The sequence below is a fragment of the Amphibalanus amphitrite genome, unplaced genomic scaffold, assembly GCF_019059575.1.
Source record: "Amphibalanus amphitrite isolate SeventyFive unplaced genomic scaffold, NRLGWU_Aamphi_draft 000583F_arrow, whole genome shotgun sequence".
NCBI lineage: Eukaryota > Metazoa > Arthropoda > Thecostraca > Balanomorpha > Balanidae > Amphibalanus > Amphibalanus amphitrite.
In genome coordinates this window covers 96,624-109,312 of record NW_024882077.1, presented here as the reverse complement: position 1 = coordinate 109,312, position 12,689 = coordinate 96,624, and the positions used below count along the sequence as shown (strand labels likewise).

The 12,689-nt window shown below is 47.2% G+C and overlaps 1 protein-coding gene and 1 long non-coding RNA gene across 2 annotated transcripts; both read left to right on the top strand.

Annotated features, from left to right (window-relative positions):
- The first annotated feature begins 256 nt into the window (after window positions 1-256).
- Window positions 257-2,669, top strand: LOC122394290. The gene is made up of 2 exons (XR_006258838.1): window positions 257-859; window positions 1,224-2,669. It is a non-coding gene; the product is annotated as an uncharacterized LOC122394290 (long non-coding RNA).
- A 5,213-nt stretch (window positions 2,670-7,882) lies between these two features.
- On the top strand, window positions 7,883-9,899 carry LOC122394285 (facilitated trehalose transporter Tret1-like). Its single transcript, XM_043391042.1, has 3 exons — window positions 7,883-8,703; window positions 8,979-9,210; window positions 9,360-9,899. Exons 1-3 carry the CDS (start codon window positions 8,002-8,004, stop codon window positions 9,665-9,667), a joined length of 1,242 nt encoding a protein of 413 aa, XP_043246977.1. The 5' UTR covers window positions 7,883-8,001; the 3' UTR covers window positions 9,668-9,899.
- Window positions 9,900-12,689: the final 2,790 nt, after the last annotated feature.

Below are 12,689 nucleotides of genomic sequence, written 5' to 3'. Positions count from 1 at the left end.
GCGACCGACTTCAGCATTTGCACGGGTAATGTATTAATATGTGTGTTTTTTTATGCCATATATAGGTAGTTCATTTAGGGCATAATCTAACCTGCCCCGAGTAGATGCCCCATTTGGGGCAGAAATTGGGCTGCCCGGAAGTCAACTGCCCCATTTGGGGCAGGATTCCGGCTGCCCCAAACACCTCGTCGAGCTGGCTGCCACGTTTTGCAGACTGGTCAATAGGCATTTAATTCAATTCTGGTGGTAAAAATCATGACCATATATTGGCATATCATCAATTTTTAATTTGTTGTGGCACACCTTGTTGTATATTGAGGCTTGAAGATGCTCAAGTAAATATTTTTGATGCGTGTGTTGATGAAGGCTAAAGTCCAATGAAAATAAAAAGCAGAAATTATCCTGACCTTCCCTTCCCTACTAACCTCCAACCTCCAACCTATCAGCCTACAAACCACCGTTCAGACTTCATCTACACGCAGGTTTAACATTTTATGATAAAGTAAAAAATGCTCAGCTTGTAATCCAATGCCTTTCAAAACCAATAGGCCTTTTTGGCCTTGCGAATGGTTAACGGAGAGAGAGAGTTACCTAACTCTATCATGTAAAAGCTGCTTTGAGAAAATAGCACTGTGTTTTATCCTGGCTTCATGACTCTCTAACGCTCTTTCAAACACATGGTTGTTTTCTGACAATTGGTGATACAGAGAGGGTCTGCATTAATGTCCAAGTATGGTCATTTAGGATCAATTTTTGGTGCCCTCGTTTTATATTATTCCAGCACTCCAGCAGCCTTACCCCGCGTTCGATGTCTCTCGGATGACGAAGATTCTACGTCGTCCAGCCAATCCCGTCCAAGGTCAGCGGGGGCTCGGCTGTGGTTATGAAACGTGATTGGCCAGACGGCGTAGAATCTTTGCCGTCCGGGAGACATCGAACGCGGGGTTAGTCTCCCCAACTGACATGCGCTGAATTTGTCGCATGTAACTTTACACCTGACGTGCGCCGAAATTTTAGATGGAACCCTGCCACTACGCCAAATATAAGTTATGGCGTGATCACTGCTCAGTTGCGCAGGTTCACCAGAACAGCGTCATGGGTGCAAAATGACCACCCGTAAAGCGCCCGTAAACCCTAATAAACAAAGAAGCAAACATCAGTTGCGCAGTTAATGCCAATTTTCACAATTTTGATTGTCCATTGATATTGTTTGGTCATTTCAGGACTCGTGGCGCTGCTCGCCTCCTCGCCAATGCGAACGCGTTCTCTGAGGACAACCCGCCCAAGGCTAGTATGGCGAAGCCACGCCACCGCGCCGGCTATAGACTCACGGCCTGAAGCGAGTTTGGGCGCGACGGCTGGCGAGCCAAGGCGGCGGAAAGTCGTCTGGCGGAGCTCCCGTCTGAGGCGAGCTTGATCTGGTCAGACATCTCCGCCACCGATGGTGTGCTAGATGGAGGAGGAGGGGCCACCCCCCCCCCCTGAACCGCGACATCCGGGAGGTGCGTGTCGCGGCAGGCGCCCTCTGCTCTAGCACGCGCGGCGAGCTATTCGCCCTAAGAGCGGTGTTGGAGGAGCTGTTGACCAAGACTGGTCGCGACACCTCTCTTCCGATAATTATCGTCTGTACCGACTCGATGGCGGCGCTGGCCCTCCTGCGGAGCGGCGCGGCGGCCCAGAGAGCCCCTCTGGCCGCAGACATATGGGGGCTGCTGGCAGCGCTCACCGAGGGGGCCAGCCAGTGATAATGCAGTGGGTTCCTGCACACTGCGGGCTTCCGGGCAACGAGCGGATGGACGCCCTCGCGCGCGAGGCTGGCGCCCTATCCCAACGGTAGCGCCGTCCGCCGATCGACTTGGGCAGCACTATCTGCAAGGCAGGCGCGCGCGACGCTGCGCGCGCCTGGCGGCGGAGCTGGCAGGACGGATGACCCTGGCTGCCGCCGTGAGAACCATCCAGAACCGTACGGCTATGCTGCGGCAGCGGCTGAAAGGAACGCAACAACAATAACTACAACAGCAGCTGCTAATGAAAGGGGAAATCATGGAGCCGGATGACCCGGCACATGGCGCTCAGCCAGCTGAGAATGAGAGCAGCTATCAAATCGCCAGCAGGGTGCTGCGGCTGGTAACTGACGACCTTGGTAGAGAGAGCGCCTCCGCTGATGCGGATGAAACTACCCCCTCTCGGGTTTGTTTGACGCCGTCTCCGTCGACTCTTTCGCCTGGGCCGGCTGGCGACCGCGCTACATTTTTTGTGCAGTGACTCGTAACTGTGTTCACCAAACTTTCAAAACTCCCCTCGTTAGCATCTTTAAAGAATGTTTTCCTTGTACACTGCTGCAATGTCTTATGTAGGCATGTTGTACAGTCTAAACGAGTGTGGAATGCTTTGTTGTGCTTGTTCTGTATTTCGTTTGCTATTTATCACGGTGACTATAATTTATTTTGACCAACTCTTGCCTTGTTACAATTTTAGTGGATGGTTTCTGAACTGCTGTTTGCATTATAGATGTTGCTAGTGCGTAGACGCCAAAGATTACTTTATACCTATTGACGCGCCAGATAAAGGAGGTGAAGTATTCCTCTGATCTATACCTACGGAATTCCTTTATGTGTGTTTTGTAATCGATATTGGCGGTTTTCTTATGTGATGCGGTGTAGAGCGTGGCTGAGGAAGGCGATGTTTAAAGTTGCTATAGTTCGTTTTTCTTAAGTTTGCCCCTCACTGTAAACGTCTTTTTGAACACAGCACGAGAATTGCTAGCTGAATTACTTAGAAAACTGGTTGGCGCACATTGATTTGACCAGATTTGACAGACGATCAATTTGATCAAATTTATTTACTATTTCACAGACTCGTAGCTCGTATTTGCCAATACCTACAGCCCCACAGGGATAGACGACTTCTCAGGAATTATGTCTGAACTAATAAATAAATTGCACGGCGCTTAAAATAACGTTAAATCGTCGGTGTTCAAAGCTTATTTTGAAAATATTATTCATATCTACAATACAATGTGCGCCAACCAGTTTTCTCAGTAATTCAGCTAGCAATTCTCGTGCTGTGTTCAAAAAGACGTTTACAGTGAGGGGCAAACTTAAGAAAAACGAACTATAGTTATTTTTCAATACATCTTTGATCGGACTGTCGTGCTTGCTGTAGGTCGGACTTCCGTTCTTGATGGTGATTGGACGCACGTGCCGGTAGTTCACAACAATGCGGCTTTCGATTATAGTATAGATTTAAATGCATTTAAAGTGTTTGTATACGTAGTCCTGAGTTTCGAGATATTATCCTTGCGGGCTTCTTGCCAACAGATTGTCCACTTCTGTGTCCAGTACTCATCCCACTCACGAGGCTCAGTTGTGTTTGCCAGCCCCTATACGGAAACATTGGCCAGATAACTGACTACTACTGAAATTTTAAGAAGCGTGGGCAGTAGGGCATAACGAACGGTCCTCAGCTTCAGTAGCCGCGGAGGGGGGGGGGGGGGCACCGCCGACTTTTGGTCCCATTCTTTCCATGCAGGCCAAAATCAAAGGGGGCACGGTATACCCCGGTGCCCTCCCCGTTCCGTCGCCTATGCTCAGGTTATTTCTGACCTGACAGGCTCAGGGAGGATTGCTCTTTGTTGTTTTTCTCCGATGAACCCTCTTGCTGCACACTGGCTGATCCAAAGGATGGAGGGGACGGGGGGGGGGTGCAGAGTCAGACGTATGAAAAAAAGAAGACAATGTTCTTTCCCTAGCGCACGAAATCAATTCTTAAATGAAAATTAAACGAATAAGCTTCCGTTAAGAAGCCCCCGTTCCGTATCTTCCGTTCCATTCCACGACTGGCACGTTCCAGTGACTTGCTGCAGTAGCGTCATCTATACCTCGCCCTTACTGCCGGGAAGGCCGCGAGTTGCGACATCTATACTATGTCTAGGCCTGAAGTACCTCTTAGTGTTCTTCCGCCACGATGTATTTGTTTTTGTCAATCGGTTTGGTCCTTCTGGCCGGATAGGTCGTCAGAATTATCTGAAGGTGCCTGAAATGTCTCGTTAGTGGAAAAAATGTCTCGTTAGTGGAATTCCACTATCTGGCAACTAGCCCTATGTAAACGCGGCTTGTATCTGTTAATTTATTTGCCCTAATTTTGTCATGTAAATGTAATGCATGGTTGAACATTTCGGCTAATTTGCTAGGCATTATACCCAAAAACTTGACCCACGCCCCACGGGGGGGGGGGCTATTCATAGCATCCACTCCAGTTTTTCTTTAAAAAGGGACAGTATCACCATTTTGATGAAATTTGACATTGCATAGGCCTCACCTTTCTGGTCCGGGAACTGAAGACCGATCCTCGAAGCTCCACACCGTTATCCCGCTATCGCCGCTCAAAGTACGAAAGGTGTACCACACTTTGAATCGTGCTTCACTATCTTCACTGTTTAAATGTTTGCGCCGTTTTGAATTGACCGCCAGTAATAAAACTTTTACCCTGGTCATTTCATCAAATTCTATAAAGCCAAAACGTTTTTCGCAATTATTCATCACCGTTAAATTCATTAAATAGTCGTAGGCAATTTCCGCTGTTTCCTTCGGATTCTAGCGGCTCAACAAAGGAATTCCTCCAGCTTGAATCACAATCTCCCTCCAATGTATGACGTTTATCACGTGATTGTCACGTGATATTTTCTCCCATTGTCAATTGTCACGTCCAATTGTCACTCCCTCCAATTGTCACGTGATATTTTTATAGGCAATACCTAAGGCTACCTCTCCCTAAGGACGACTCAATCAGAAGAACGACCGCGTAAGCGTAGCGTCAATAATGTATTATCTGCGCCAGTTCTGTAGTAATTTTACATGCTTCCAAACTGGCGGCCATGCTTGTATAGTGGTGGTTCGCTCATGAAAATGAATCATGAAAATGAAATGTGGTTGCAATATTTTTCACCGAGTTCGGTCCTCAAACTATGTTTTTCTGATTCAGAAAAATAAGAAATGCTAGTAAAAAAAAAATCAGCTCCATACATTGATTTTTTTTTCGATGATACTGTCCCTTTAATAACTTCCAAACCGCATGATGTATCAACACCAAACTTTCAGTACCTTCTGCTGCATCAATTTGACACCTTGTGTTAGAATATGAACTTCATAGCTACCATAGGTCGGCCAGAAATGACGTCAGAGTGACGTCATGTTCGGCCGAATTTCTTTGCATGAGAGGACTCAGAATAGACTATTCTATCAAACTGCTATCTCAGATTTTCAAAATGTTGAAAATTTTGAAAATTATATATAATAAAATTCAAAATATATATTTTTTCTCTTTTTTAAACTTTTTGAACTTAAAAAAAAACAGAATATATGTGATAGAAAGAACACATGCTTATGACTTAATCTAGCAAGTTTTAGCTAAATATTTTTAAATATGGTCAAGTTATACGCATTATTGCAAAAAGATCACAATTATAAATTTTAAAATCATTTTTTCAGTACGTATTTGACATCGTACACCAATATAAATAGCACCATCGTGTTCCTGAGCTCAAACGGCATCCAATGTACACCTTTTTGTTGAAAAATTATAGCTTCGAAATTTGACCTTTTTGACCTGAAAGTGATTCATTCACTTTACTAAATTCAAAGTGTTCAAAGTTCACCTCAGCTAAATTCAACTCAAAATGATCTCGAATGACACAAACGACATCAAATTCGACATCTAACTATGGCCTAAATGGACCATAAAACATGTGTCACGTGGCCGACGCATGATATAATATTTCCGTGACTTGTGATGACCTGACCCTGCCCTGAAACTCAAAGTACAAGTTTGTTACCCTCAGGGTATCTAAAGCATCTGTTCACAAGTGGGGCGTTCCACGACAAATCGACAAGTGCCCTGCACCCTCATGTTTTATTTTTTGCTTAAAATTGGTCTAATGGGTTGTGATGGGCGGGGAAGCCAGCTGTGGCAAGGATTTTTTTCTTCGAACAACGGTTTCCGAGATATAGCCTCGGGCAATTCCTGGAGTTCGCGCTGCAGCCCTATGTTTGGCGGCCTATAACTCAGAAACTATTGGTTTTTACGATAAAAACTTTATATGGTTCAACACACAATCAACCAACAAACATTTTGGCTATCTCGGATTTTCAATTTTTGAAAATTTTGATCACGTGACCTTTTGTCCTATTTTTCGAAGAGTGACTTTGATATTTTCCCCACTGAAAGTTGCAATTTTGTCTGATGACGATTAAAGCCTTATCAAGTGTCATTCATATGCGATAATAAAAAAGTGGTTATCGCCCTGCGTTGACCTCAGGTCAGGTCATTTTTATGACCTGTCCATTATTACGAGCGGGAGCGACAGCGAGATCTCGAGAATAAAGCAAGATAGCGACAAGCGGTAAGCGGTAAAGGGTACACACGGATAAGGTCTATAATTTTTACTGAGGTCATTTTTAGGTCAGGTCAAAGATGACGTCACAGGAGCGAAAAGGAAGTCAAAATAGCGGCACTATACATATATATGAAGTTTTTCTCGAATAACTTTCAAGGCATCCCAACTAGGAACAAACTAATAGTACCATCGTGATGCTCTCGTCGATCCGCATCGAAACATATGTATTTTGACCTCGAAAAGTCGAAAGGTCAAAAGTTGACCTTAGGTCACGTGATCTAAGGTCAACTTTTGACCTTTCGACCTTTCGAGGTCAACATACATATGTTTCGATGCGGATCGACGAGAGGATCACGATGGTGCTATTAGTTTGTTCCTAGGTGGGATACCTTGAAAGTTATTCGAGAAAAACTTCATATATATGTATAGTGCCGCTATTTTGACTTCCTTTTAGCTCCTGCGACGTCATCTTTGATCTGACCTGAAAATGACCTCGGTAAAAATTATAGACCTTATCCGTGTGTACACTTTACCGTTTACTGCTTGTCGCTATCTTGCTTTATTCTCGAGATCTCGCTGTCGCTCCCGCTCGTAATAATGGACTGGTCATAAAAATGACCTGACCTGAGGTCAACGCAGGGCGATAACCACTTTTTTATTATCGCATATGAATGACAATTGATAAGGCTTTAATCGTCATCAGACAAAATTGCAACTTTCAGTGGGGAAAATATCAAGGTCACTCTTCGAAAAATAGGACAAAAGGTCACGTGATCAAAATTTTCAAAAATTGAAAATCCGAGATAGCCAAAATGTTTGTTGGTTGATTGTGAGTTGAACCATATAAAGTTTTTATCGTAAAAAACCAATAGTTTCTGAGTTATAGGCCCCAAACATAGGGCTGCAGCGCGAACTCCAGGAATTGCCCGAGGCTATATCTCGGAAACCGTTGTTCGAAGAAAAAAATCCTTGCCGCAGCTGGATTCCCCGCCCATCACAACCCCTTACACCAGTTTTCAACGAAGAATAAAATATGAGGGTGCAAATTTAATTTTTTATTTGTCGATTTGTCGTGGAACGCCCCAAGTGTGTTAACCAAAAATGAGCCTGATCTGACTTGTAAGACGGCGGCCACAGCCCAAAATGTGAACAAGCAAAAATGCTAATAATTTTACTTTGACCTGACCTGTGACGTCATCAGTGACCTCGAGGTCAATGAAATTAGGTTTCGCACGGCAGTTTTTCCGGGGTTATCAGACACCGTTTGAATTTTGACGATCGGCCCAGTAGTTTCGGAGTTAGGAGGAGGGCTGTAAAGAGCCCCCCCCCCCCCGGGCGCGTTATACGTAGACCCCAGTGGGGCGCGCGTTAACTACGCGTCATACATTTATGTCCACATCATGCATGAAACGTTTTTCACCGATCTTTAATCCGACATAATAATTTTTTCAACATCTGCAACCAACATAAACACATTCTTCCTATTTTCAGCGACGTTCGGCGGTTGTCCGGTGGGCCTGGCGCTGGGCTACACGAGCAGCGCTCTGCCACAGTTGAGGGACTCTCCGCTGCACGTGACCGACCAGCAGGGCTCGCTGGTCGGCTCGATGGTGCCGCTGGGCGCGCTGCTGGCCGCCCCGCTGGCCGGCAGCGCCATGCAGGCGCTGGGCCGCCGCTCGGCGCTGGTGCTGGTCTCTCTACCGGCCGTGCTGGGCTGGCTGCTGGTCACCTACGCCGGCTCGCTGACCATTCTGCTGCTGGGCCGGCTGCTGACAGGCGCCGCAGTCGGCTGGACCACGGTGGTCGTACCTACCTACCTGGCCGAGGTGACGACAGCTCGTCTCCGTGGCCCCGCCGGCGCAGTATTCGAGCTGCAGCTCAACGTGGGCGTGCTCCTGTCGTACGTGGTGGGCAAGTACGCCGACTGGCGGCTGCTGGCCGTCCTCTCCGGCGCCGTGTCGGCGCTGTGGCTGCTGCTGGTGACGCTCAGCTGCCAGTCGCCGCTGTGGCTGGCGCAGCGCGGCCGGCTGGCCGAGGCGCGCGCCACGCTGCGCTGGCTGCGCGGAGAGCTGGCTGATGTGGAGAGCGAGCTGGCCGCGCTGGGCACCGGCCGGGCCACCGGGAAGGCGGCGCTATCCGAACTGAGGCGGCCAGAGTACCGACGGCCACTGGCCCTAGCGCTGTTCGTGGTCATCTTGCAAAAGGCCTGCGGTATAAACATCATCACCTTTTACGCCACGGATATCTTCGTTGAGGCCGGTGGGTCCATGGACTCCAGCACAGCAGCCATTTACTGTGGACTGACAAAGGTATGTGAAGGAAAGCAGCCACGTAATGGCAGCAGCATTGCGAAAAATTGCTTGGAACGTTGTCACTATATTATTCTAGATGACTCATCCCCATTCTCTTGGGCAGGATCCAACGGCAATGTTTATCGGTGATGAAACACCAGGCAAGGAAGCTGTTTAAACGAAGATATTTTGCAGAGTAAAACAAGTTTAAGAAGTACCGAAAGTTCTTGCTTTCCTTGTAGCAATTCTGAAGGTCAAGCCATCTCTATTGTTACTTTATTCTAATTTGGCAGGTACTCACCACAGCATTGGGAGTGGCAGCAGTGCAAAGCCGTGGCCGAAAACCGCTCCTGGTGGCCTCCTCTATCATCACAGGAGTCAGCCTGGTGGTCCTGGGCGTCTTCTTCAGGCTGAAAGACACTGGGCAGGACGTCTCGGCAATCGAGTGGCTGCCGCTGACGTCTGTCGTTGTCTTCCTGCTGGGCTTCAACGTCGGCTTCGGTCCCATTGGCTACCTTTACATGGGTGAGATTAGAATAAAGATGTAGGTTAGGGTCATCCCTTTACTCTCTTGGCGACTCTTTCGATTTTGCCCCACATAATTTGACAGTGAATCGGCACATTCTGTCCCTCAAAAGTAGTCTCAAGTTATGAATTCTTCTCTTTCCCAACAGGGGAGATACTTCCACCTGATGTTAAGAACCTCGCCAGTAGTATCGCCATCTTCTTCAACTGGGGCACCTCGTTCCTGACGACGCTGACCTTTGAGCCGCTGGAGGATGCTATTAGCCCGGCGGGTACGTTCTGGATGTACGCCTGTCTCTGCCTCATCGGCGCGGTCATCTTACAGCTGACATTGGTCGAGACGCGGGGCAAGACGCTGGAGCAGATTCAGCAGCACTTTGACACGGGAAAGGACGTGAAGCCGAGCGACGCATCAAGTCAGGACAGCAGGGGCAGTGGCGGTGATTTGAAAGGATAGGGTACTGTGCCAAGGCGAAGAAGCGCGAACAATCGAATTGCTCCGCGGTTGTTATCAAGCAAAAATGTTAGGGCAGAGTACATAGATGAAACAATGTTAAGTGACAGTGAAGCGGACTGAAGCTATCCATGAAGTCAATGCCATGCTTCAGCGCTGCATATCTGCATTGTGTTGTGCCTACGTTCATACGGGAGATGGTGCGAAATGCAAGCGATGTGAATGCACTGACCATTTTTTTTTTATAAATAATAGGTATTAAGGTATATATATATATATATATATATATATATATATATATATATATATATATATATATATATATATATATATATATATATATATATATATATATATATATGTTTTACTATAGATACTATTGAATACTATGAATAAAATGACCCAAAACATGTGTGGCACATGCCCTTTTCTATATTTCGTTTTTGGTGACCTGAGTCCTGACCTGACCTTGGCCTTGACCTTTGCATGATATTGTATGCAACGAATATTGCCTTGGTAGCCTAAGAACACGTTTTGGGCAATAAGTCTCAGTCCATTCTTCGGCAACTACGGTGCAAGGTCGATACTATAGAAACTTGCATTTTGTACCCTTGACCTGACCTTGACCTGACCTCTGACCTTCTTAAGCAAAAAGTTGGTTCTTAACATCCGCCTTGTTGAGAGCTTTCAATTGCCGTTTTTCCCGTCTTTCTACGACCATCGCGCGGTCCGGAAGTTAGACAGGGGGGGGGGGCAGAATCTGCCCCCCCCGGAAGGGCGCGTATGACCGAATAGCCCAGCGGGGCGCGGGTTAGGAAACCCATTTTTTATGACCAACTTCTTGTCATTGGAAATTGGACAGAGTTCACCTTGTTTGACCTCCCTGTGACGTCACAGGTCAAATATCCAGGTCATCCTTATCCTAGCTTGTGCATCACGATAAGTTCTTTCGAATACCGTTTGATTTTTTCCCGATCCGGCTATTGGTTCCGGAGATACGATGGGGGCCCTCCACCTTTCCTCAAGTGGACCTGGAACCTGCCAGACCTCAACGGGGAGCGGGGTTAATTGTCTTCCCAGTCCCCAACCAAGGGGGTGCTACATATGTAGACGTAATCGTTTCGTCCCTTATTGGGCTGGAGCTCCGTAATAAATGAAACAGCGTGCATCACCAGACGCAACAAACGGACAAAGTTGTTAACACGCACAGTGTAATGGAGGGTGCTGGCAATGATCTGTTCGCGTCAAGGTCTCTGTGAAGACTTAGGAAGGTAAAGACAATCTTATGGTGAAAGAAATACGAAAATAAGCTGGTAAAATTTTGAGTTAAGAGTGTGTAACTACAAAATTGTGACTGAAGCGCTTCCCGCGTCGCATAGTCGCATGTTTGCCCGAGCTTTTCCAACTCCACGTCAGCTTGGTTTGGGACCCGCAACAGGCGGCGGAGTTCAAGGTCACCGCTAGGGCGGTAATATCTGCCTTTAACCTGCAGAGTGCAGAGGTCAGCAAAGGTCACGTGAACCAAATTTGCATAGCAGATTGTGGCCCACAAAATAGAGCTAGAGCGCTAAAAACGACACCAAACGAATCGTCATTGTCATTGTCATTGTCATTGTCAATGTCATTATCGACATTGTCAGCACCTAATCATACTTTCCCACCAGCAATTTGACCTCTCAATGCCATGCGATGACCTAAGGTCATCTGTGGGTTATGTCGAAAATACACTTGCACAGCGAATCTCCAGTATAAGGATGAAATGAATTGGAAACCAAAGGATATTACCTGGTAGGTAGCGCATAAGCCGTAATAACCTTTCGTGGAAACTGCTTTTCGATATATGACCCCGTTTGATGTGACCTCGGCAGAACAAAATGTACGCATGTCGAACGGCATGAACATGAAGTGCCACCAAATGGCTCGGGCTGTGGATTGTATGTGTCACGGCCTCTATTGTTACGAGCGAGCGAGCGCAGCGAGCGAAGCGAGTCTTTTCAATATAACGGAAAAATCTCAGTATGAGCGGCCCGGCCCGGCCCGGCCCGGCCCGGCCTGTAACGCTTTTGAGAGGCTTATATCTCAGCAACCGCTGGACCGATTGGCCTGCGGTCTTTTTTTGCTGGGTAGCCCCATCCCTTCTACCCCGTAATTGACTTACTTTTGATACATCTCAGTGACCGTCGTGGCACGTGCCACGTGAAAAGTCAAGGGTGTTCAAGCAGTTTTGCAAAAGTAATGATTTTGAGAGGCCCATATCTCAGCATCGGCTTGAGCGATTGTCTTGCGGTAATTTTTATAGTGTAGCTGCATCCCTTCTACCAAAGGTCGGATACTCTTGATCTATGTGAGTGACCCCCACTGCACGTGCAAAATACAAAAAGAAGAGGTGCCCCATTTCAGTAACTCGGTAATTACTGGGGCGAATTCGCTGAAACTTGGCATACAGGTAGGCACCCACCAGGCAATGTATTCCCATGTGTTGCAGTTAGGGTGCTACTGCACGTGCGCACGTGCAGGGGGCGTTTCCAGATCTCGAGAACGGCTGGGCCGATTATGCTCAAATTTGGTACACGGTTGGGGACCGGTTAGTAGGGTGCCGTGCAAAAGTCATTTTGGACCCGTTTGCACGTGCGCACGTGCAGAATGCCGCTTCCAGATCTCAGGAACGGCTGGGCCGATTGCGTTCAAATTTGGCACACCGCTAGCGACCGGTTAGAAGGGTGCTTTGCACAAGCCCCTTGGAAGTACCCTCTCGCCCTTCCGCACGTGCAGGGCTCACTATCTCGCTCGCTCGTTCTTCGCCCAAAAGGCGTTTTACTGGTGTATAATTTTCAGCTTGATCTGAGGTGTCCTGAATCCGGACTGAATCTGGACTGAATAATGGATATGGGCTATCTCGATGGATATCACCTCTTCAATCTTCATGCATCAAATAGTCCCGCATTATATAACGCGTCTAGTTTTGTTAGCACGCCTCTGTTCGCCTCTCATCTCGCATCGTATCTAATCAGCGACAACATCGGAA

What these genes read in the sequence shown, in the direction of transcription:
- LOC122394285 (XM_043391042.1), top strand. Translation starts at nt 8,002, where the DNA reads ATGGTGCCGCTGGGCGCGCTGCTGGCCGCCCCGCTGGCCGGCAGCGCC. An exon ending in TTTACTGTGGACTGACAAAG is followed by an intron (nt 8,704 to 8,978) that starts GTATGTGAAGGA and finishes CTAATTTGGCAG; the next exon opens with GTACTCACCACAGCATTGGG. An exon ending in CATTGGCTACCTTTACATGG is followed by an intron (nt 9,211 to 9,359) that starts GTGAGATTAGAA and finishes CTTTCCCAACAG; the next exon opens with GGGAGATACTTCCACCTGAT.